We start from the raw sequence: 25985 nt of genomic DNA, 5'->3' as shown, positions 1-25985 counted from the left end.
CGTATCACCTACCCTAGACCACAAGCCCCAGGCTATACAAACTTCCCCTATTACCCAGGGAAGGGGCACAGCTCTTGAGGTGCTACCCTGCTGTTACCCCCTTTGCCTGGCAAAAGGAATAAAGCTACTCTTTTCTACTTCCTCCAAACCCTGTCTCCGTATTTTTTCTTCGGCATTGGTGGACAGGGAGCCAAAATTTTGTCATTGAGAGTAAAAAGAACATTACTTATTAAATCCTGTTGATGAAGATACCTGACAACAATCCAGATTAATGTGGCAGGCCATAGTACCATTTAAAAAAAACTAATCACAAATGGAATCTTTGGAATCTCAACTGAAAATTCAAAGAAAGCAAACAAAATCTACCAAATGAAAGCATTATTTCAGAATGATAATATAAATTTGCCATTAATGGTTTTCAAATGGTGTTTAAGAAATCTTGATAGTATTCAAAACTATGCTAATCCTTGGTCAATATTCTGGACTAGAAAGTGCAGACAGCACTTGAAGGACAAACCAATGCTTTAAATATAAATAAATCGAATGGAACTGATATAAAAGCTAGATCTACAGTAGAGTACAAACACAACTTTAGATGTCACTTCCTTTAACTTTTAGGTTTGTGGGGGATTATGAATCACAGACACAACCTTTTACAGTTCCTCCTGTCAAAAGGTGGGTTCTGGTTCCTCATACCAAGAGACTTGGTTGTGACTTGTTTTGACCAAAAGAATGTGAGGGAGTGACATTATGCAAGTCCTGAAACCTAGGCATTAAAAAGTCTGCAGCTTCTGGAGAGCTTGGTTCAAGATGGTGGAGTAGAAGGACATGCGCTCACTCCTTATTGCAAGAGCACCGGAATCACAACTAACTGCTGAACAACCATCAACAGGAAGACACTGGAACTCACCAAAAAAGGTACCCCACATCCAAAGACAAAGGAGAAGCTGCAATGAGACAGTAGGAGGGGCGCAATTACAATAAAATCAAATCCCATAACCACTGGGTGGGTGACTCACAAACTGGAGAACTATACCACAGAAGTCCACCCACTGGAGCGAAGCTTCTGAGCCCCACATCAGGCTTCCCAACTGCGGGGACGGCCAGCAACGGAAGGAGGAATTCGAAGGATATCGGGATTTGACTGCAGGACTTCTACGGGACCAGGGGAAACAGAGACTCTACTCTTGGAGGGTACACACGAAGTAGTGTGCGCATCAGGACGCAGGGGGAAAGAGCAGTGACCCCATAGGAGACTGAACCAGACCTACCTGCTAGTGTTGGAGGGTCTCCTGCAGAGGCAGGGGGTGGCTGTGGCTCACTGTGGGGACAAGGGCACTGGCAGAAGAAGTTCTGGGAAGTACTCCTTGGCGTGAGCCCTCCCAGAGTCCGCCATTAGCCCCACCAAAGAGCCTGTAGGCTCCAGTCCTGGGTCGCCTCAGGCCAAACAAATTACAGAATCATGAGCATAAATGGGTGTCCAGTAAGTACTGAAGGGGTTCATATACATAATTTCACATAAATATATGGTGATATATATTCTTAATAAAATTAAATATATTTTTTTCAAATATTAGTTGATGATTTGTAGGAGAGGAGAGTATCCTTTCCTACAAACACTGCTTTGGAACCAGGATTGTTAGTTGCCTGCATACTTGTGGGAGCAGAGATAATGAACAGATTACAGTTTTATAATAAAATAACTCGGGAATCAGGTTAATAGTTATCTAAGGCATTGAAAGGAGTAGAACAGGAAAGAACCTTCCTTATTTCTTTTGTATTTTTTTAATACCAAAACCCATATACTCCAGTTGCTGTTTCTAATTCCCAACACATCTTTAGCTACACACAGCTATCCTGGTCACCTTTACCTTCTACGGTGAGGGTGGCAATAGGAAAAGCAACATAGTCACAGAAGTGCAAAGGTTTCAAGTCATGGAAAAAACCACTTAATTACAGTACTTACATTAATGAAACATGTTACTCCAAAACTGGTGCTGGCAAACTTTTTCTGTAAAGGTTCAAATACTTTAGGCTTTGCAGATCATATGGCCTCTGTTGCAATTACTAAACTCTGCTCTTTTAATGAAACAATAATAAATGAATGGGTGTGACAGTATTCCAATAAAATTTTTTAAATTTTTATTGGAGTATAGTTGATTTATAATGTTGTGTTCAATAAAATTTTATTTACAAAGTAAGGCAGCAGGCTGGATTTGGCCTGTAGGCCATTGTTTGCAAAACTCTGCTTTAGAATAACATTTCCTCTTCTTTCTTTTTCAGTTCTCTTTAACTAGAACAGTTACTTAAGAAAAATATAATTTGCAGCAGAAAGATACAATGCCACTCTACCATTTACCAGGTTTATAAATTTGGGGACATTATTAAACCCCTCTCTGAGTTTGTTTTCTTATCTGTCAAATGGAAATAAAAATTTGTACCTCAACTGATGTTGAAAGGATTCAGTAATTGAACACATATAAATACTCTGATAGAACTGGTGGAACTCAATAGTCTTTCCCCTTCGTGAACCAGTAAGGATTACTTGAATATGAATATGTCATGAACTTCCTATTTGTCTTTGATCTTTATCTACTTACCAACATACTCACTGATCCTACAGCAATGGGTTTATCCTTCAGTTCTGGATTGTCCCTCATTTCTACAGCTGCATAGAAAGCATCCATGTCAATATGTACTATGGTATTGTTCAGATCCCGGCTGTGTTCCAATTCCATTGCAAATCTGTCAACCTTAATTTTTAAAAAGTTAACATACTTTAGACAACACAGTATTGAAATACCACTAATCATAACACTAATCTTTTTTTTTTTTTTTTGGCCAAGTGACTTGTGGGATCTTAGTTCCCCAACCAGGGATCAAACCTGCCCCATGGCAGTGAAAGAACCAAGTGCTAACCACTGGACCACCAGGGAATTCCCAACACTAATCTTACTTTTAGTAGGTGTCAATTTGTCTCTGTCTGTCCATCCATCCATCTGGCTACCCACTCACCCACCCATCCCCACACCTATCTATGTATATTCGATTATTGTTTATTAAGGCTTTTATTTTCATGAACATAGGCAGTCTGTTCTCAAATATCATTCCCTACTAACTCTTTCATTTTTCAATACCTACAAGTACATAACAGGTACTTAATAAATATTTACTGAATGAATAAAGCATTCCAACTGTTTATATATCAAATGATTCTACTGCTTTATAAATTTGGAAAACAACTTACTGTAACTAAAAGCTTCAGTTTAGGTAAAATAAACAACAACTCCCACCTGACCCATAATATTAACATCTTAAAATATTAACAAAGGAAATGTACAATAAAAGATTATACTTCTTTAGCATATGATGTTTATGCTGAATACTACTGTACAATCGATCGTCCTAAGGCATACTGTAAACATTTCCTCTGTAGAATTGCTTTTATAAGGCTAAAATTTGATAACTGTTAGTCTATTCAAATCAAAATTGAAAATTTAATCTGTAATTTATCCTTTCATGAAATTTCACCATATATAAATATATCAAATATAACAGTGAAGAATCTTTAAGGAATTTTTTTTTACAGAAAATTTTACAGAAATTTTTTTTTTGTAAAATTTTTACAGAAAATTTTACAAAAATTTTACAGAAATTTTTTTTACAGGGATTTTCTTTACAGAAAAAGAGTTGGATTGATAAGAAAGAAGAAAGAGAAATGAAAGAAATAACCAAGGTAGGGCAGTAAGAAAAGGGTTTATGTAGCAGACATACCCATTCCCAAGTGTTCCTTTTTTGTGGGCTCTACTATACAGGCTGAAAAAGCTAAATACACAGTTTTCTAGCTTCCCCTGCAGCTGGGGGTGGCTGTGTGACCATTTTGATTTAGTAACATATAAGGAAGTCAGTAAGAGCATTAAGTAAAATCATGAAGAGAAGAGAAAAGAAAGCTATTGAATGAAACAGAATACATAGAGAGCATGGAAGAGTGTCTTGGCACATGGTACAAGTTCAATAAATGCAATCTATTACTAAAAGGATCACTGGAGAACTGCATAACAAAGCAGTAAAAAATTAAGGGAAAAGCAGCCAGAAAGAAATAAGCAAGTGGTGTGAGCTCTGGAATGAAAGCAATTTCCATCATGTGGAGATCCCTAGAGTAGGTTTCCTAAAAGGTGGAGAGTTTCAGGGGCATAATTTAGCTTTTTCCCCTCGTTGGACTTCAACCTTGTTTTCATTCTGCAGAATTTTTTTTTTCAAGGTCTTCCTTCTTAACATTATAGTGACGCCTGGCCTACTAGCTACAAGTTAAAACCGCAACTCCTCTTTTTTTTAAAAAAAAAAATTTATTTATTTATTTATTTATGGCTGCATTGGGTCTTTGTTGCTGCATGCGGACTTTCTCTCGTTGTGGTGAGCAGTGGCTACTCTTCATCGCGGTGTGTGGGCTTCTCATTGTGGTGGCTTCTCTTGTGGAGTATGGGCTCTATGTGCACAGGTTTCAGTAGTTGTGGCACATGGGCTTCAGTAGTTGTGGCACACGGGCTTAGTTGCTCTGTGGCATGTGGGATCTTCCCGGACCAGGGCTCGAACCCGTGTCTCCTGCATTGGCAGGTGGATTCTTAACCACTGCACCACCAGGGAAACCCCGCAACTCCTCTTTTAGAAACAATCACCCTGATTCATATTTGTCTCCAGTAGCCATAGTGAGACTTTCTAGAGGATCCATTCCTGTTTAGGCTGCAACTCACTGAATAACCTGGGGTACTCTGTGCCTTCTTCAGGCTGTTCCTCTGTGCAGAATGCCCTTCCTAGTTCTGTCACCAACCCTTCAAGGACCAGCTCAGACGTGTCTCTGTAACTTAATTGGATCTCTGTCCTCTATGCCACAGAATTCAATGTTCCCTTACTTGTTTTCCTGCTCTTACTATAGCACTTACTGTAATATTAGACTCTAAATTGTGAGTTCCATCAGGAGAAAGACCTTATCTGCTTTAAAAAGTTTTCCTCAAAGGGAGATAAAGGGTACAAACTTCCAGTTACAAAATAAATGAGTCACAAGGATGAAGTGTAAAGCATGGGGAATAATACTGTAATAACTTTGTAAGATGACAGATGGTAACTATAGACTTATCCTGGTGATCATTTTGTAACATATAGAAATATTTAAACACTATATTGTGCACCTGAAACTAACATAGTGTCATAGGTCAATTGACCTACTTCAGTTAAAAAAAAAAGATGAGTAAGATTTGGGGTCTAAGGTACAGTATGATAACTATAGCTAACAATACTGTACTGATATGTGAAAGTTACTAGAATGTAAAATTTAAAGGTTCTCACAATGAAAATAAATAATGGTAACTATGTAAACAAGCAAACAAACAAATTCTTTCCTCATAAAAGAGAAAGGGGGCTTCCCTGGTGGCACAGTGGTTGAGAGTCCGCCTGCCGATGCAGGGGACACGGGTTCGTGCCCCGGTCCGGGAAGATCCCACATGCCGCGGAGTGGCTGGGCCCGTGAGCCATGGCCGCTGAGCCTGCGCGTCCGGAGCCTGTGCTCCGCAACGGGAGAGGCCACAACAGTGAGAGGCCCGCGTACCACAAAAAAAAAAAGAGAAAGGGAGGAGAGACTTGTACACCCATTTATACATATCAGTATAAATTTTATTCTTTTATATATATATTTATTCCATATATATAATATATATATTTCTGATTAAAAAAGAGAAAGTAGTATTTGTAGAAAAAGTTTGGAGAAGGCTATCTCATGCAGTGAGATACTACACCTAATAAATGGAACGTTTTAACATTACTCCAATTTATCATCCAGATTTAGAATAACTATTTCTTCCAGTACTTCAATTTCAAACTAGAGAATAGCATCCTGACATAAAAAAAGATGTAAACAGGGCTTCCCTCGTGGCGCAGTGGTTGAGAGTCCGCCTGCCGATGCAGGGGATGCGGGTTTGTGCCCCGGTCCGGGAGGATCCCACGTGCCGCGGAGCGGCTGGGCCCGTGAGCCATGGCCGCTGAGTCTGCACGTCAGGAGCCTGTGCTCCGCAACGGGAGACGCCACAACAGTGAGAGGCCCGCATACCGCAAAAAAAAAAAAAAAAAAAAAAAATGTAAACAATTCATGGAGACTAATAAAAACAAGGTTAGATTAAAAACGACTCTATATCAATCCAGAAAATGTGCCTTAGATTTGAGTCAACTGAGAATAAGGGAGCAGCATCTGAAATACCTTAACCCGGAAACGCTGATAAGGAAAAAGATAATAAATAGAAAACAAACCAAATGGGAAAAAATTCTCTTTAGACTCATACATTAATGCTATGACAGTTTCCTCAGCAATCTATTGTCCTTTCTGTGCTTAAAACAAGTGTACAGGTGCCAAAAGGAAACCTCGCCACTGAATGACTCACGTTCCACTTTGCTTTACTATCTCTCATTAGTCACCCTTATCTGAACTCTTTTCTTCTACATCTACCAAATGCACACCATCACTGCTTTTTTCCAGTTTCTTCTACTGAAATTTTCATTCATGTTTTCCTTTCTTCCATTTTTCCTTCCAAATGACTTCCAAGTTCTGATCTGAGTCTCTAATATGTACCTAGTCCCTCTTGCTATAGTTCAGAGCCAGTGTGTATCACAGTGGGTTTTTGTTTGGGTCTCAAGCCTGCCACTTACTAGTTACATGATAGTGGGTAAGTTAATCCCTCTCATCCTTTCTTTATTTGTAAAGAGGGACTAAACCAATTTCAAAAGGTTGAAAGAATTAAGAGATACCCATATGACTCACTTATCTAGGGATATGGTAAGGGCTTAGTGATATTAACTATAATTTTTAAAGTAGAAATGACATTTACTGAGTATATTATATGTAATATGAAAAATGCTTCTTATGTTAACTCACCTAATGGTCAAATTAATTGAGAGAATAATTATTATTCCCATTTTATAGATGAAACTAAAGCTCAGTAAGATAATTAAATTTGCCCTAAATCATAGAGCTGGTAAATGTTAGAATTAGACCTGGAAAACAGGTTACTCTAAAGCCTGTGCTCTTTCCATTATTTTATGATACTTCCCTAAAATGAATTCTTAAAGTGTTTAACACTGAAATAAGCGCAAATCAAGCTCTAGTAGTATTATTTTATATCATATTATGTCTTATTTATGTTTTAAAAATCCCCCTTTTGGATTACATTTAGGAGACTACTTCAGAAATATTGTTTTTCATTTTCTTGACTTAATATTACCCTAAAAATTGTTAAGTAAATCTGGGTTCTCCAAATCCAGTGTTACAGTGGTCAAAATGCACTGATTTGCTGTGTAATTGCCATTTAATATAACATGGATGTTTGTCTATTCAATTCAAGAGCCCATGTTACAATAAGATGTTTTGACAGCTACAAAAATGATTGTGCTTTTAAGAAGTTTAATGAGGATGGGATGGGGTGGGGAATACTTAGGGAGGTTCTCAAGAAACATCAAGGGAGTTTATGCCTACAGAGCTTTCTTATCTTATCACACACAATAAAATCTACTACTTGGAAATTTCATGACTCTAAAATAGAAACACATTTCCCATGAAAACCTCTCTGTTCTTTCAGACCTTCTAGACTCCTTAGGATTTCCTCAATACCCTCCCACTTATACAACTTCTTTTAAAGGAAGCTCAAAAACTGAAACAATTTTACAATCAACATAAAACACATTTCCTGCCATTTCCCTTGCAAAAGATGCCTCAGAGCCTCCCATGGAATATCAACTAAAACCATAGCAAAACCTGAAGTACCGCTACACAATGTACGGTGTTTTCTGTTTCCTCAGGTTATTAGCATATTTAAGGAAATGAGCTTTAAAAGTAGTATAAACAGCAAGAAGTTGTTATATTGTACCACTCCTATGTATTACATTTTTAAAACTTTATTAAAGATATTTGTAGACTATAAATCAATAAAAGTTACCAAAAAGGGAAAGTAAACTGCGTAAGGATTAATATCAACTTAAAAACAGTGTTACTGTGGGCAGAATAGAATTTTTTTAACTTGATGAAATAATGCGTAAACTTATGTGAAAGAAACAATGCATAAGAAAAAAATTTTTTTCTGAAGAGTAGTGAGGGGGAATGTTAAACTATATTATTATGATTCAATAAATAAAACTGCATGGTACTGATATGGGGAAAGATTCAATTGATTAAAAGAGAGTCCAGGGACTTCCCTGGTGGCGCAGTGGTTAAGAATCTGCCTGCCAATGCAGGGGACACGGGTTTGAGCGCTGGTCCAGGAAGATGTCACGTGCCATGGAGCAACTAAGCCCATGTGCCACAACTACTGAGCCTGCCCTCTAGAGCCCACGAGCCACAACTACTGAGCCCATGTGCCACAGCTACTGAAGCCCACGCACCACAACAAAGAGTAGCCCCCACTCGCCATAGCTAGAGAAAGCCTGCGTGCAGCAACGAAGACCAGACACAGCCAAAAATAAATAAATAAATTTATTAAAAAAAAGAGGGCTTCCCTGGCGGCACAGTGGTTGAGAGTCTGCCTGCCGATGCAGCGGACACGGGTTTGTGCCCCGATCCGGGAAGATCCCACATGCTGCAGAGCGGCTAGGCCCGCGAGCCATGGCCGCTGGGCCTGCGCATCCGGAGCCTGTGCTCCGCAACGGGAGAGGCCACAACAGTGAGAGGCCCGCATACCACAAAAAAAAAAAAAAAAAAAAAGAGAGAGAGGGAGAGAGACAGAGAGTCCAGAAACAAATCCAAGCACAATGAAAATTTAGTATATGGAAGTTCCTCATTTCAATTCAGTGGAGAAAGGACTTATGATTAAATAAATGATGTTGGGACAAGCGGATCACCATTTAGGAAAAATAATACCATTTAAGGAAAATATAATACTATTTAAGAAAAATATACTTCATACCTTACATCAAAACAAATTCCAAATGGACTAAAGATTTGAATATAAAAAAAACTATAAAAACACTAAAAGAACATACAGGCTTGGTTGTGAGGAATAACTTTCTATGCACAATACTAAAGCCAAGAAAAAAATTTTTAACACTGCTGGATTTGATTACATAAACATTTAAAAATGTATAGGGAAAAATCCCTGCAAAATTAAAAGACAAACAACATATTAGAAAAATCTTTACAAGCGGCAGAGAAAAAAAATTTTTCACGTATAAGATCTATAAACGAGGAGAAAACAAACTCCTCTAGAAATGTGGGCAAAGAGTATTGCTTTAGACTGCTAGTTGAACCCTGAAATCTACTCTCTCTTCCTTCCATAGTAATAGATTTTTAGCTGACACATGGCCACCCAGCTAGAGAATATATTTTACAGCTTCTCTTGCACTTAGGTGTGGCCGTGAAACTTCAACGTGACCTAAAGCAATGTGCGCAAATTCTTTTTCACTTGTTTAATAGTAAATTACTTTCCTTCGATGATATTTTCCTGGTTCTTTCTTCCTTCCCAGAGGCTGGAATATGGATTGAAGGTAATCCATTTCTGTCAATCCAGGTAAGGATAACACTAGGGGATGATAGAACAAGACAATGTAGAACCTGGGTCTCTAAATTACTATGGTGATCAGAACCACCAGACCAGCTGGGACTACATACCTGTTATGTGGGAAAGAAATAAACTTATTTGAACCATTATATTTTTGAGTCTCTTGTGCTAGCTACTTAGCCTATATCCTAACAAACAGAATAAAGGAGGATATTCCCACAAGAAGGAAATATTGATGGCTAATTCATTTGTGAAAAGACATTCCTTCTCTGTCATAGTCAAAGGAAGGCAAATTAAAGCAACCATGAAATAATATTTAGACACCATATCAGCAAAAACTAAAAGACTGATAAAATTGATAAAATCTAGTTTTAAACAAGTATGTGAGGAAACCAGCACTTTTATGTTGAAAATGTAAAATGGTACCATCTTTGGTGAAAATAACAGAACGGGAGAGTACAAAGATACATGAATACAAATGATCATCCCAATGTTGTATATAAAGCAAAAAACTGGAACCAAGGTGGGATGAGGTAAATAAATTATGCACCTCCATACAGTGGACTGCTATGAAGCATTAAAACTGATGATTTGACTGATAAATCATCTTTAGTCATGATAGCAGACCACTTAACACAGAAGATAAAAAACTAGCTTGGGGCTTCCCTGGTGGCACAGTGGTTAAGAATCCGCCTGCCAATGAAGGGGACATGGGTTTGAGCCCTGGTCCAGAAAGATACCACATGCCACGGAGCAACTAAGCCCATGCGCCACAACTACTGAGCCTGTGCTCTAGAGCCCTTGAGCCACAACTACTGAAGCCCGTGCCCCTGGAGCCTGTGCTCCGCAACAAGAGAGGCCACTGCAATGAGAAGCCTGCGCACCGCAGCGAGGAGTGGCCCCCGCTCGCCGCAACTAGAGGGGGCCAGCGCACAGCAACGAAGACCCAACGCAGCCAAAAATGAATAAATTAAATTTAAAAAAAACCCGAAAACTAGTTTGTGCTCTAGGAAAGCATATATCAAAAAAGAAAATGACACACTGTAGTTTGATAAAGAAAACAAAATTTATAATCTTTGAACTCTATCATGAAAAGAATTTTGCAGCATAGTAGATTAATATTATAATTTTATTGTTACGTTATAGGTTAAAGTGCTTTGTAAAACTGAATCAGATTTTGATAGAGGGTAAAACTTTTTTTTTTTTAATTAATTTATTTTTGGCTGTGTTGGGTCTTCGTTGCTGTGTGCGGGCTTTCTCTAGTTGCAGCGAGTGGGGGCTACTCTTCGCTGCGGTGTGCGGGCTTCCCATTGCAGTGGCTTCTGTTGTTGCAGAGTACAGGCTCTAGTTACACGGCCTTCAGTAGTTGTGACACATGGGCTCAGTAGTTATGGCTCGCGGGCTCTAGAGCTCAGGCTCAGTAGTTGTGGCGCACGGGGTTTGTTGCTCTGCGGCATGTGGGATCTTCCTGGACCAGGGCTCGAACCCGTGTCCCCTGCATTAGCAGGCGGATTCTTAACCACTGCGCCACCAGGGAAGTCCCAGAGGGTAAAACTGTCTTTAAAAGTAAACTTTAATGTTACTGCTTTGAGTTCTCAGTCTACCACATGATGCTTTGCAGCTTGGTTCTTCTCAAACTCTTCTACTGAAATAACTTTTAATACCACAGAAACTGAGTATTTACTCCCCAAAGATGCTGAAGAAGCCAAAGGCCCCACATTTTTAGAAGTCTTGTGTTTTATCTTAAAAGTTCACATACATTTGGCACTCTACCATTTACGTGACTTCGTTTTACTGTAACACAATTATGTTTTAAAGTACTTTCAAATTTAATTGGTTAACATGTTCCCCTAAATCTTTTTTGCAAAATTAGTTTTGCAGAAAACATGCCACATTTATCTTGTGCGCTTTTCTAGCTGCAATGTACATACATAATAAAAAGAACAAAAGCTTTGGATTAAATCCTAGCTTTGCCAACTACCTGTCATACGAAGCTGGGCAAGTCACAACCTAACTAAGGCTCCATTTACTCTTCTGTATAATGCAGGTGACAATGTCTAGGTGTGGGTCTTTATGTAAAAGGGTAGAGCAGTATTTAACAAAGTTGTATGCACATTTGTTAAATTTTATGCTTTACAATGTAATGAACATTTACATTTCACCTTGTTTTCAGTTATGACTTGACCATGATGCATTTTAACTATCAATTATTATTCTACCAGCTTCCACTTTATTTAGCAATTGAATTAATACCTGTAATTGTGCTTTCCTTAGCTGCTGGCTGGTAATTTGAGCTTTTTGTTGCATCATATTTTCAATTCGTTGGTTGACTTGCTTTTCTTTCTTGAGCTCATTTCCATAAAATCTGGACCCCTACATAGGAAAACAAAATATAAGAAGAATGTTTGAAGGAAGCATCACTGCGAACCTGATGGCTAAGAGCACAGACTCTAGAAACAGAATGACTGAATTCAAAACTTACCTCCATTACTTACTAGCTGGGTTACCCTAAAATTAATCTTATTATGTTTTAGGTTTCCTTATCTGTAAAATGAATTTATAGTTATCTAAATCATAGGAATCTTGTGAGGCAGGATGTAGCACAGTACAAACTCTAGAGATGAGTACAGATCTGCACTCAGAAAATAACAAAATAACAATGTGTCCTAGGTGGGATCCTCCGGGCATATCCAAGGCCTTAGTCAGCTGAGTCATCAGTTATCTCCTTCACTTTCACTAAAAAATTATTGTAAAAAATTAACTAACAGAAACCTCAATTAAATAGAGTCAGAGGTCAGAAGGGGGAGCTCTCATGCCCTTTGATGATAGTAGAAAGCAAGACAAAGAAGACTCCTCTTCTTTTCTGGCAAGAACTCAGCCAATAAAAAGTCATGGACTCTGTTTACTATACCCTTGCCAACTTCCTTTTCCCTTATTGGAAAGAGTTTTCCTCTCCAGTTTTGCTGGGGACTTGCACTTGGCTTGCCGTGGTTGCAGACCTTGAACTGCAATTTTCCGCTGATCTTGAATAAACGTATTTTTTTAGTGGAGAAATAACTGGCAGTCTAGTTGTTTTAGGTAAACAGTACTTTAACAAATTTAATGTTAGCCATTAAATAAAATGTAGAAAATAACTTCTAGAAAATCATCCGTCATGCCATCACTGAACATACTATCTATTTATAAGGTTGATGGACATTTAATTATTTTCACTTTTTGGCTATTACGAAAAGCGCTGCAATGAACAATTGTGTACACATTTTGTGTGGACACATGTTTTCATCTTCCTTGGATATGTACCTAGGAGTGGAATCTCTGCGTTATATGGTAACTCCATGCTAAACCTTCTGAGGAACTACCAGACTGTTTTCCAAAGTGGCAGAACCATTTTACAAACCTACCAGCAACGTATGAAGGTACCAATTTCTCTATATCCTTGCAACATCTCTTACTGTCTATCTTATTTTTTAAATTAATTAATTAATTAATTAATTAACTTATTTATGGCTGCGTTGGGTCTTCGTGTGCGGGCTTTCTCTAGTCGCGGCGAGCAGGAGCTACTCTTTGTTGCGGTGTGCAGGCTTCTCATCGCGGTGGCTTCTCTTGTTGCGGAGTGTGGGCTTCAGTAGTTGTGGCACGTGGTCTCAGTAGTTGTGGCGCACGGGCTTAGTTGCTCCATGGCATGTGGGATCTTCCCAGACCAGGGATGGAACCTGTGTCCCCTATATTTAGGCAGACTCTTAACCACTGTGCCACCAGGGAAGTCCTGTCTTATTTATTACAGCCATTCTAGGCTATAATACTATGAATGGCATCTCATTGTGGTTTTAATTTGCCTTTTTCTAATGACTAATGTTGAATATCTTCTCATGTGCTTATGAGCCATTCTTATATCTTCCTTAGTGAAATGTCTATTTATATCTTTTGCACATTTTTTGATTGGGTTGTCTTCTTATTTTGCAAATATTTTACCCTAGTATGTTGCTTATCTTTGTATTTTTTAATGGTATCTTCTGAAGTACAAACATTTTGAAATTTGATGAGGCCCTATTTGTCAACTTTTTCTTTTACTGACTGTGCTTTCAGTGTTGTATCCAAGAAATGTTTGCCTAACCAAAGATCTCAAAGATTTTCTCCTATCTTCTAAAAGGTTTATTGCTTTAGTTCTTACATTTAAGTCAATTTTGAGTTAATTTTCAGTGTATGGTGTGAGTTAAGGGTCTAATAAGTTCATCTTTTTTGCATGTGGATATCCAGTTGTCCCAGTATCATGTGCTGAACAGACTATCCTTTTGCCTTGGTACAAATATCAATAAACTATAAACATTTATTTCTAGACTCTCAGTTCTGCTCCATTGTTCTATATGTCTAGCCTCATGGCAGTAACACGTTGTCTTGATAACTGTAGCTTTATAGTAAGTTTTGAAATAGGAAAGTCAGACCCCCATGCTTGTTCCTTTTTACAATTGTTTTGACTATTTTAGATGTTTCTCATTTCCATATAAATTTTAAAATCTGTTTGTCAATTTCTGCAGGAAAAAAAAAGCCACTGGAATTTTGATGAGGGAAGTACACTGAATCTACAGATCAATTTGGGGAGAACTACCTTCTTAACCGTATGGAATCTTCTCATCCTTGAATAGGCATATGTCTCCATTTTTTAGGTCATTATCTTCCCTCACCAAGTTTTTGTAATTTTCAGGGTACAATTGTTGCACTCCTGAAATTCCTTAAGACTTTCTATGTATTAGATCATGTCATCTGTGAACAGATAGTTTTAGTTCTTTGTTTCCAATCTTGATGCTTTTTATTTCTTTTAGTTGCCTGACAGCACTGGCTAAAATGTTCAGAACTAGGTTGAAAAGAACAGGTGAGATTGGACATCCTTGCCTTGTTCCTGATTTTCGGGCAAAAGTGTTTATAGTCTTTCACCATAAAGTATAATGACAACTATAGGGTTATTTTTTTTGGATTTTTTTTGTTTTTTAATTTTTATTGGGGTGTATATGTTTTTATAGATGTCCTTTTTAGGTTGCAGAAGTTCCCTTCTATTTCAAATTTATTAAGAGTTTTTAGCATGAATGGGTATAGGATTTTGTCAGGTATGATTTTTCTGCATCTATTGACATGACCATGTGTTTTTTGTCCTTAATTCTATTAACATGGTATAGTACATTAATTGATTTTTGGAGGCTAAACCAACCTTGCATTCTTAGGATAAATCCCATTTGGTCATGCTACATAATCTTAATATTTTGTTGGATCCAGTTTGCTAATATTTTGTTGAGGACTTCTACATTTATAAAGATCTATTATCTTCTGCTTGTCTGACTTTAGTATTAAGGGGATACAGGCCTCATAGAAAGAGCTGGGAAGTGTTCCATCCTTCTTTATTTTTTGGAAGAACTTGTGGAGTATTGGTATTATTTCTCTTTTAAATGTCAAATAAAATTCACCAGTGAATACCCAGGAAAAAACCATAATTCAAAAAGACACATGCACCCCAATGTTCATTGCAGCACTATTTACAATAGCCAGGTCATGGAAGCCACCTAAATGCCCACTGACAGATGAATGGATAAAGAAGATGTGGTACATATATACAATGGAATATTACTCAGCCATAAAAAGGAACAAAATTGGGTCATTTGTTGAGATGTGGATGATCTAGAGACTGTCATACAGAGTGAGGTAAGTCAGAAAGGGAAAAACATATATTGTATATTAATGCATGTATGTGGAACCTAGAAAAATGGTACAGATGAACTGGTATGCAGGGCAGAAATTGAGACACAGATGTAGAGAACAAACGTATAGACAACAAGCGGGGAAAGCGGCAGGGTGGTGGTGGTGGTGTGATGAACTGGGTGATTGGGATTGACAGGTATACACTGATGTGTACAAAATGGATGACTAATAAGAACCTGCTGTATAAAAAAAAAAAAAAAATCACCAGTGAAGACATCTTGACCTGATCTCTTTTTTTCCTTTCGGAGGGGGAAGATTTTTAATTACTAATTTAATTTCTTTCCTTTTTATAGGTCTATTTAGATTTTCTGTATCTTCTTAAGTCAGTTTTGGAAAATTGTGAATGTCTAGAAATTTATCCAATTTATTGGGATTTGTTTTAAAATACTCTAATTTCCACCTCCAAAATTCAGTAGGGAGAAGTAAGTGAGAAAGATGAAACAATATTTGTAAAAATGTTGATAATTATTGATGCTGGGTGATGATTACCTGGGATTCACTATACTATTCTAATTTTGGGTATGTTTAAATTTTTCTGATTGAAGTTTTTAAAAAGTAAATTGCTATGGAGTGGCAAGAATTAGAAAATTTCAATTTAAGAAAGATATTTCAGATAAACTCACCCCTCCTCCCTACTAGAGGAATATATATTATATAAAGCATACAAATATATTAATATATAAAATACATAAGTATCTATTCTATGATTGCTACATATTAATATCATACAAAATTTATATGGAAGAGCAAAGATTCAAGAATGCCTAAGATACTCTTGTAAAAGAACAAAGGCCAAAAAAAGAGAACTTGTTCCAACAGATATCAAGACTTTAAAGTATTGTATTTAAGATCATGTCGTACAGTGCAAGAACAGACAAATAATCTATTAGAACAGTAGAAAGCACTGCAGATCAGTAGGAAAGGATGGACTATTTAGTAAATGGTACTGAGACATGAGGAAGAAAGAGGGAATATCTGATAGGGTCATCTAAGATAACTTAAATATTCTATTTCTTAACTTGAAAACTAGGATCATAGGTTTTACTCTTTGTCTTTTAAAAAATTGTTATGATGAAAATTTCAAAGAAGTCTGAAACAGAAAAATATAGAGGTTGTTATAATAAATATATAAAACTATCACTGAGATTTAACAACTGTTAACATTTTGCTTAATTTCCTTCAATGATTTTTTTAAGTGAACTGTTTTAAAGTAAGTTATAGATATAATGACATTTAGCTATTTTATAGAGTATTTTAGCATGCATCTTTAAAAATAAGGCCATTTTCCATAGTAATATGTAATCATAATAACATTTCATAACTAATAAAATTAACAATAATTCCTTAATATTATCTAGTATCCTCCCTATATTCAAATTCCTCTAAATGTTCCAAATGTATTTGTTCCAACCAGGATCCAATCCATATGTTATATGGATTCCTTATTTCATCTCTTATGTTATTTCATCTCTTATGTTATTTCATCTCTTATGAATCCATATGTTATATGGATTCCTTATTTCATCTCTTAATTATCCATATGTTATATGGATTCCTTATTTCATCTCTTAATTATCTTTTATTGATACTTTTAAAATTGTATCTACATTTTATATGCTTAAAAAATTATTTTTCCCTCAACTCTTTATTTTAGAATTTCCAAATATTTAAGAGTTGAAAGAATAGTACAAGGAACACCTATATGTCCTCACCTAGACTGACCAATTGTTGATATCCTGCTACATTCGGTTTCTCTCCCAAATCTTATGTGTGCTTGTGTGCGCACACACACACACACACACACACTCACTCTCTCTCTCTCTCTCCACCCTCTTTTTTTGGCTAAACCATTTGAGAGTAAGTTGGTGCAGTTATCAGCATGCATTTGCTAAGAATAAGGATATTCTCTTAAATTTTACACCTTTCTGCATGGATATTTCATAATACATAAATGAAACCCCCCAAATGGTAGAAAAAACCCATTAAAGAACACTTTTATGATCTTGGAGAAAGTCATATGTAGTTAACTAATTCAAGTACGTAAAAAGAAGCAAACGAAAAACTACTGCACAGGACTAAACTACCATGAGCAAAGTCAAAAGGTAAACAATAATCCAATGGAAAATTGTGCAAAGGGTTAGAAGAGACAGTGTGTAAAAAATACACATATAAGTGGCTTTTAAACATATGAAAAAGATGTACAATCTCACTTTTCATAAGAGAAATATAAATTAATGTGACCCTATGTTACCATAGACTGGCAAATCCAGAAGTATAGTAACACACTACGTTGGTATGGTTGCAGCATGGTAAAACATACTCTCACATATTGGCAGTGGAAATGTAAATTGATACAACTACTATGGAGGGCAATTGCACAATTAATTAAAAACTGCACATGCATATATCCTTTCATGCTATATGTATTTGGTGGAATAATTCCACTTCTGGGAATCTCTCCTATAGTTATATTTGCACATATGTAAAGTTATGAAATACAAGCTTATTCACTATAGTATTGTTTGTAAAAATGGAAGACTAGAAATGACATTATATTCCATCCATAAAGATTCTGACTAGTTCAATAAAGTATAGTACATCCACATACGCAGGCATAAAAAAGAATGAAGATCTCTAGTTTCTTATACAGAAAGACTTCAAAGATATATTAACTGAAATAAAAACAAAAAACCCACAATTGTACTATTCTCCTATTGGGGTGAAAAAAAAATGGGTGAAAAAAGAAGATATATGTTATTTTGCTTTAACATGCATACTTTAACATGCATGCTTTAACATGCATGTGCATGTGAAGTAGAAAACTGGATGGCAAAAGCAACAGAAGAGAAGGGAAATTATTCTATATGCATTGTAGCTTAATAATTTTATATATTAAAATATTTAAAATTATAATTAAAAGGATATTTAAAATACTAATTTTCTTTTAAACAGAAAGTTAAAAAGTTACTAAATTAAAGATATTGAAAGAAAAAAGAAACATACCTTTGTGGCTTCCATTATAATTTTGTTAATTTTCTCTTTATCTAATCCTTCCATTCCGGCTTTATTATCATTAAGTCCCACCCTTAGCAGAAGATCATCTTTGTAATTGTCATTCTTCTCCTTTGTGCTGTCATTCTTCTCCTCTGTGCTATCCATGGTGTAAACTTAAAGTAAAAAAAAAAAGTTAAAGTTAAAATGGCTTTTTTGGGAGAGGGGTGGACATTTAAAAGTTAAAATGATATAGAAATCAGCAAAATAAAAATGACAGTTAAGATTTTTTGGCTACGGAGAAATAATTATTACTCAGATTTTAAAATTATTATCCCAAGATTACCATACTCTTGGAGGGAAGAAAGGAATCAACATTTCCTGCCAACCTATGCTAGCCACTATGCTTGGTGCTTTACACTTGAATTTTACACAGCAGCCCTGAAAGGTAGATATTATTATTATTATTTTTATTTTTTATTTTTTGCAGTACGCGGGCCTCTCACTGTTGTGGCCTCTCCCGTTGCGGAGCACAGGCTCCGGAAGCGCAGGCCCAGCGGCCATGGCTCACGGGCCCAGCTGCTCCTCAGCATGTGAGATCTTGCCGGACCGGGGCACAAACCCGGGTCCCCTGCATCAGCAGGCGGACTCTCAGCCACTGCGCCACCAGGGAAGCCCAAAGCTAGATATTATTATTCCCAATATAAAGAGAAAAGAAACCTAAGTTTTAGAACATGCCTAGCGACACAAATTTGATAATAAGTGACAACATCTGTGTCTGACAGTTCATGTTTTTCCCATATTAATACACTGTATAAGAAATAAATACAAAATAACAGTTTCCATGCCTAACATTAAGATCAAAAACATTTATTACTTACTGTTTGCAGAGTTCTATTCTTAAATCAGTGAAAAAATATAGGAAGAAATATCTATCTACTTCCAGGAAATCATTACATTTTACAATGTTATGTCACTTCTAAGGTTAATTTCAAATAATAATTCTTTAGTGTCTTTATATAATTCTTTATAATTTACCTTCACATACATTCACTTTTAAAAACAATTATTATAACCATGCAAAGTAGACTTGCTCATTCTCATGTTAGGGAGAAAGAAATTTGAATTTCAGGAAGGTTAAATGAATTGCCCACCACAATGGGTAATTATGATAATAATTGATAATAAGCAATTATGATAATTATCTGATAATATGCAAAAGAACTAGGATTTCAATCCAAGTCTTCTTACTCCAAGTCTAAAGCAGCTACCATGACATCACAGCTACCTCCAATTTGGGCTTCACTTATACTACAAATAAATGGCCAGGTGAATATCTGCCATGAATCTACAACAAATTATGGCAGTGATTTCTCATTTGCATGATTTACAGAGGGTTCACTTATTCTACTCTGCCTTGAGGACCTTCCCTCCCCACCGCTCCCCTCCTCTTCCCTTCCCTTCTTTTCTTTTCTTTCTATTTAACATCCATCACCATATATAGTTGGGTTTTTTTTCGTGTGATGAGAACTTTTAAGATCTACACTCTTAGCAACTTTCAAGTATACAATACAGTATTAACTATAGTCACCAAGCTGTACATCTCCATGACTTATTTTATAATTGAAAGTTTATACCTTTTGATTCCCTTTACCTATTTCCCCCATCCCCCTACCCCTCACCCCTCCCATCCACACCCCATCCCTGCCACTGGCAACCACCAATCTGTTCTCTGTGAGTTGTTTTTTGTTTTTGTTTTTAGATTCCACATATAAGTGAGGTCATACGGTATCTGAATTTCTCTGACTTATTTCACTTAGCATAATGAACTCAAGAGGACCTTTTCTTGATAGCTGCTTCCATTTTTGACACCAGCAAAGAATAAAATAAATTATGGAAGGAAATTTGAATACTGTGATTATTAGTGACAGTTCCATTAGAACAAAGTGTATAACACAGTAGTTCTCAAACTTTGTGACACATTAGAGGGATGTCTGGAGGGACCTTAAAACTCCAGATGGCCAGGTTGTATCCCATACCAAATAAATCAGAAATTCTGGGAGTAGGAGCCAGATACCAGTATTTTTAAGAGATGCCCAGATAATTCCAGTGTGTCCTAAAGTATTGGAACCACTAGTGATGTTGTTTCTAGGTACCTAAGGGAATATAGGTTGATTTTCTGTTCTTATCATTTGAATTTTTTTCTCTTCAGCTTTCACATTCAGCCTAATATTATCCTGTATTTTGCCTTATGCTTTAGTAATCCAATAATTTATCATTTTTTAGTAAAACAGGTGAATGTAATTCATTCATAATTTCCCCAAACCAACACTACTGAAGAGGGAAGAGGCTAAATACAGACATCCTACATTTAAGCTGCCTTGTCCTTTAAATGTTAAAATGTACGAAAGGAAAAGAAACAATTATTGAATGCCTACTACTTCACATATAGTATATTACTTAGCCCCAAAACTCTGAGAATTGGTTTTGGTCCTTAATTGGCAAGAAGAACTGGGCTACCAGCAATACTGGCGCCAGGCAAAGTTGTGAGATAGGTAAAGTTAGTTTTCATTACCTTGCTGCCTTTTTTTTTTTTTGGCCGCACTGAGTGGCTTGTGGGGATATTAGTTCCCCGACCAGGGATCAAACCTGGGCCCTTGGCAGTGAGAGCCCGGAGCCCTAACCACTGAACCGCCAGGAAATTCCCACCTTGCTGCCTTGTTGATGCCCCATCACCAGGTAACATATATCCAGTTTCATGGGCACAGACTTACTATCATCTACATGCTAATGACTTGCAAGTTTACAGCTCTAGTCCAAATGCCTGCCTGACATCTCAAATTTAGCAAATCTGAAATTGACCTTCTCATCTGCCTCCATCCCCCAAACCAGCTCTAATTTCAGCCTTCCTCATCTCAGTTGAGGGCAACTCTAATCCCCTCCAATTGCTCATGCAAAACACCTTGTAGTGATTCTTGACTCTCCTCTTTATCACACCCCACATCCAAACTGTCAGGAAATCCTGTGGGCTCTACTTTCAAAATGCACCCTGAATGTAACCTCCTCTCACTATTTTCACTGCTTTCACACTAGTCTGAACCACCATTATTTCTTGCCTGGATTATTGCAATAGCAATAATCTTAAATAGTCTCTGTTCCTACCCTTGCCCTCCTATAGTCAATTATCAACACAGTAGCCCAACTGATTCTTCTAAATCATGAGTTAGGTCATATCACTCCTCTAATAAAAACTGTACAATGGCACCTCATCTCACTCCAGTATAAAACCCCAAATCTTTACAGAATCTGTATCTCTATTACCTGTTACCTGTCTACCCTCATACCTAATACTCTCCCCCTTGCTCACTGCTTTCCAACTTTGCTGTTCCTCAAATCAGCGAGGCACACTCTGACCTGGAGGCCTTTTGCACTGGCTGTTCCTTCCTCCTCGAGGGTTCTTTGGCCAGATATCCTCTTGTCTAAACCCCCTTATCTCCTTCAAGTCTTGGCTTAAATGTCACCTTCTTAATAAGGGCATATCCTGACGTCCCTATTTAAAATTGTAGCCTGATTATCCCTCCTACAACACCCTCTTTCCAATGCCCCACTGCTTTTCATAGTTTACTTACTTATTATGTTTATTGTCTACCTCTCCTGTGAAAATGTAAGTTCCATGAGGGCAGGGAACTTTTTCCCCCACTGATGTATACCAAATGCCTCAAACAGTGCTTGGCACAGAGTAGGTGGTCAATAAACATTTGTTAAATCATCAAACTCAGTTTATATCATTTTCTCATTCTTTTATTCACATAGCAAGTTCACATAATCACATTAAAAGATTGGGAGAAAAACTGCTTTTCTGAAGTTAATTTAAAAATACTTTGTTTTCTCTTATTTTAATATTACATATGTAAGGACAAGTATATGAGCTTAACCACTTTTGAATTTATGAGCCTTATTTTCCTATGAAATTTCATGGTTAAATTGGTTTATTAAAGCTTTCAGGACTTCTATTATAATATAAGAATATTTTGAATTTACATATTAGAATGCTTGCTAGGCTCCATTAATATTAAAAAATTCTAGCTGGTATTTCTACTTTGGGAAATTAAGTTACTTTGTTAAATTTAATTTGTTTGATTAATATTTTTCAATTATATCTAAATCTAAGAAAAATCAATGGACAAAGGTAATAAACAACATACTAACTTTTAGTATACTTGGATCTCTATGAGTTCCTTTTGGTACTATCATTTGTGTTACTATGGTGAGTCTGCTTTTGTTGTTATTGGTTAGTATTTCTGTTACTTTCAAATTTCTAAAATTTCTCATTAGCACTGGTTATCTGTATTCTTCCCATTAGCTCTGAGTTTCTTTATCTAGAAGTCCACAAATTGAAAGGGGGAGCTTCTAGCAGAGATGATCACGTAATATAACAAAGTATGATAAATTCCATATTTTTCTGGGAAGTGAGATTTAGTACTACTTCAAATGGCTTTGTACAGACAGCATATAATGGAAGTGCCTAGTATGATGTCTGGTACATGATAAACTCACAATCAATACTTATTATTTATTATTATTATTAAAGCTAAGTCAAATTTCCAGAGCTGTGAAAATCACTAGTCCTACTTTTCTTACTTCGCTCTTTAAGATAAAGAGACTCTAAAAGGGAACAGGGTACACTGTGAGCATCCTTGAGAAAAAGCTAATGTTCACAGATCATATAGATGAATTTTGTTTTGCTTCCAAAGAAGTATTTATCCTACGATTACTGTGCACTCACATATAGTCACATATATAGTCCCAAGGTCTATGAATGGATATAACTGTGACTTACAAACAAAAAATTTTTTTGAGAAAGAGAATAGTCAAACATTTTTATAGTTCAATATTACAGAATACAGTCTGTTAACTTCAATTCAGAAGCTGCACAAACAGTAATGCACAGCTCAAAGGAAAGAACTCTGGGTTCCTGTGGTTTAGCATATTGGTTTAAAAGCACATTTTCTCTGAAAATATTCAAATTCTTCCAGTCTGATTCTACCACAGACTATTCTGGTTACCAGTTTAAAAATGTAAGGGCAACCTCTGTTTTGGTGATAGTAAGAAAGGAAAATTAGAATTTTTCAGAAGGAATTCTAAGAAAGAAGTTTTCTGTGGTAGGGTTCCTCCTCCGTATAAAAACCACACAAAACTATGTAAACAGTATCAAAAGTGCTTAGCATATTGACCAAAGTCACCTGGAATTAATCTACCAGGAAACAGGTAAAATATACTAAGGGTAACAGAGAGAGAGAAGGAGAGGATCAAGCAGGAGGGGAAGGAAGAGGGGAAAGAGGAGGAGGGAAAACTAAACTATAGTAGGGTCCTAGACAGAGCTTGCTTCCCATTTCTAACATACTGTAAATAACCAAACTCAATAACCAGCCCCCCCAGAAAACCTTTATATGTCTTAAGAACAAATATTATTTTTAAATCCCTCAAATGTTCAAATATTTAATGTCTGAACAGATTAAGCACCCAGTACAAAACTTCAGACTGTGATTAAATGTTCTTTTTACAATCTACACTTACATAGAGTGAATGTATCAAATTAAGAATATTACTCTAATTTTAATGTAGTAATTTCCAAATTAATGCCTGACCTAAAGTTTTCTTTCTCATTTCTTATAAAAAAGTTTTTTAAATTTTCAAAAAAATTAAAAAATCACAACCCCAAGACTTTAACAGATTAATTTGTTAACATGTTCCTCTCCAATTATTTTACACACACATATATGTACATATATACTCAAACTGCATGCCTACAATTTTTTAAAGAAATTAACATTTAAAAAATAAATTTATTTATTTAATTTATTTTTAGCTGTGTTGGGTCTTCATTGCTGTGCACAGGCTTTCTCTAGTTGCAGTGAGCGGCGGCTACTCTTCGTTGCGTCACACGGGCTTCTCATTGCGGTAGCTTCTCTTGCTGTGGAGCATGGGCTATAGATGCACAGACTTCAGTAGCCGTGGCACACGGGCTCAGTAGTTGTGGCTCGCAGGCTCTAGAGCCCAGGCTCAGTAGTTGTGGCACACGGGCTTAGTTGCTCCGCGGCACATGGGATCTTCCTGGACCAGGGCTTGAACCTGTATCCCCTGCGTTGGCAGGCGGATTCTTAGCCACTTGCCACCAGGGAAGTCTCTACAATTTCTATATGATGGGAATTAAAGCACAGAGGCACCTCTGTATTTTTAGCTTTAGTTTTTTATATCTTTGCAAAATAAGATGTACAAAAATTTCAAAATTATTTGAGATAGGATTATCTGCAATATTTAAAAATTTATATGTATCACTGAGAGAAATAACAGAAATTATGTAACCCCACAGATCTTAAACCAAGGGGATGTATGCTAAAAGAAAACTTAAGTTGGGAGTTCCCTGGCAGTCCAGTGGTTAGGACTTGGCGCTTTCACTGCTGTCCCCTGGGTTCAATCCCTGGTTCAGGAACTAAGATCCCATAAGCCACATGGCTTGGCCAAAAAAACCCTCAACCTTTCACCAAGGATTTAAGGTCTATTCTTTAAGAGAGAACCATGCATATATTCTCTTCAATTGTCTTTTTCCTTCCTGAGTTGCCTATTAATTTAATTTATTTCAAAGATGAATGAGACAGAAGGCAGTCAAAAACCCTACACTCTACATAATCCTACAGATGTATAACATTCGCACTTAGAGAATAATAAATTGAAATTATCTGCTTCTTAGTACAGAATGAAATATATCCTGATACAAAACACATTAACTAAACATCAGTTCAGGGACTTCCTTGGCAGTCCAGTGGTTAAGGCTCCACACTTCCAATGCAGGGGGCACAGGTTTGATCCCTGGTTGGAGAACTAAGAGCCCACATGCTGCGTGGTGTGGCCAAAAAAAAAAAAAAAAAAAAAAATCAGTTCAAAGGTAAATTCCCAAAGCTCAGTTTATACATTCCTATTCTGATGATGAGTTGCATATTTTGTAAAAAGTCTTCCAGGTTCTTTAACAAGGAAAACTTTGTTTATACTCACACAAAGGAGGTAGGCCAAGAGGTTCTTTCGTTGGGTATTAGATCAAGTCAGCAAAAATATTTACTTTTGTAGACGTGGTACCAAACAGATTAATTGTTTTAGTTGAGGTATATAGTAAAGCACACAAACCTTAAGGGATAGTTGAATACATATGGTCTTAGAAAAGGAGGAAAAGATTCTCTTGTGGTACCATTTTGGGTACTGTAATAACTTTTAAAATTCTACAATCTCAAATGTTACCATTTTAATATAGAATTGCATAAGAAGCCAGGATAATAAGGGAAGGTTACACCACTAGTAGGAAATTTCAACTATTATATTATCACTATACTATCTCCTATATTATTAGAAGGAAAATATTTAATAAGGTCAGAAAGAGTTGTACAGGATATTTTATTTTCCTGTCCTGGGAAAGTGATCATTTCAATTACTTCCTCTGCCAAATGGCTCCAATTTTTTCTGAGCCCTAATCTTGATTCACTACTGATTTCTTAAACTTCTCATAGCTCTAACAGTCTACGGCAGGAGTTTAAAATATTTTTAGCAACGTAACCCTTTCACATGAAATCTCAAACTTTTCCTTAAATCTTTGTTCTACAAATGCTGTACAGCTCTCTTATAATTTCTTCATATATATTCTATCACTAAAGTAAAAGAATAGGT

At 36.5% G+C, this 25985-nt stretch overlaps 1 protein-coding gene across 4 annotated transcripts in view; it reads right to left on the bottom strand.

Moving 5' to 3' along the window:
* Window positions 1-25985, bottom strand: part of POLK (DNA polymerase kappa) — a 63073-nt gene that overhangs the window by 24342 nt on the left and 12746 nt on the right. For 3 of the 4 annotated variants that reach the window (XM_030845975.3, XM_030845967.3, XM_030845984.3), the window contains 3 exons: window positions 18282-18445; window positions 11784-11903; window positions 2601-2753 (listed from right to left, as the gene is read on the bottom strand). In XM_030845975.3, the coding sequence (XP_030701835.1) occupies window positions 2601-2753; window positions 11784-11903; window positions 18282-18437 (429 nt within the window). In that variant the 5' untranslated portion in view covers window positions 18438-18445. Of the gene's footprint in view, window positions 1-2600; window positions 2754-11783; window positions 11904-13027; window positions 13133-18281; window positions 18446-25985 lie in introns of those variants that run through there. The other variant, XM_060295899.2, reaches the window with a different exon arrangement.

This window comes from Globicephala melas, chromosome 3 (assembly GCF_963455315.2).
Source record: "Globicephala melas chromosome 3, mGloMel1.2, whole genome shotgun sequence".
NCBI lineage: Eukaryota > Metazoa > Chordata > Mammalia > Artiodactyla > Delphinidae > Globicephala > Globicephala melas.
The sequence above is the reverse complement of the archived record's forward strand: the minus strand, read 5'-3'. Positions and strand labels throughout refer to the sequence as shown.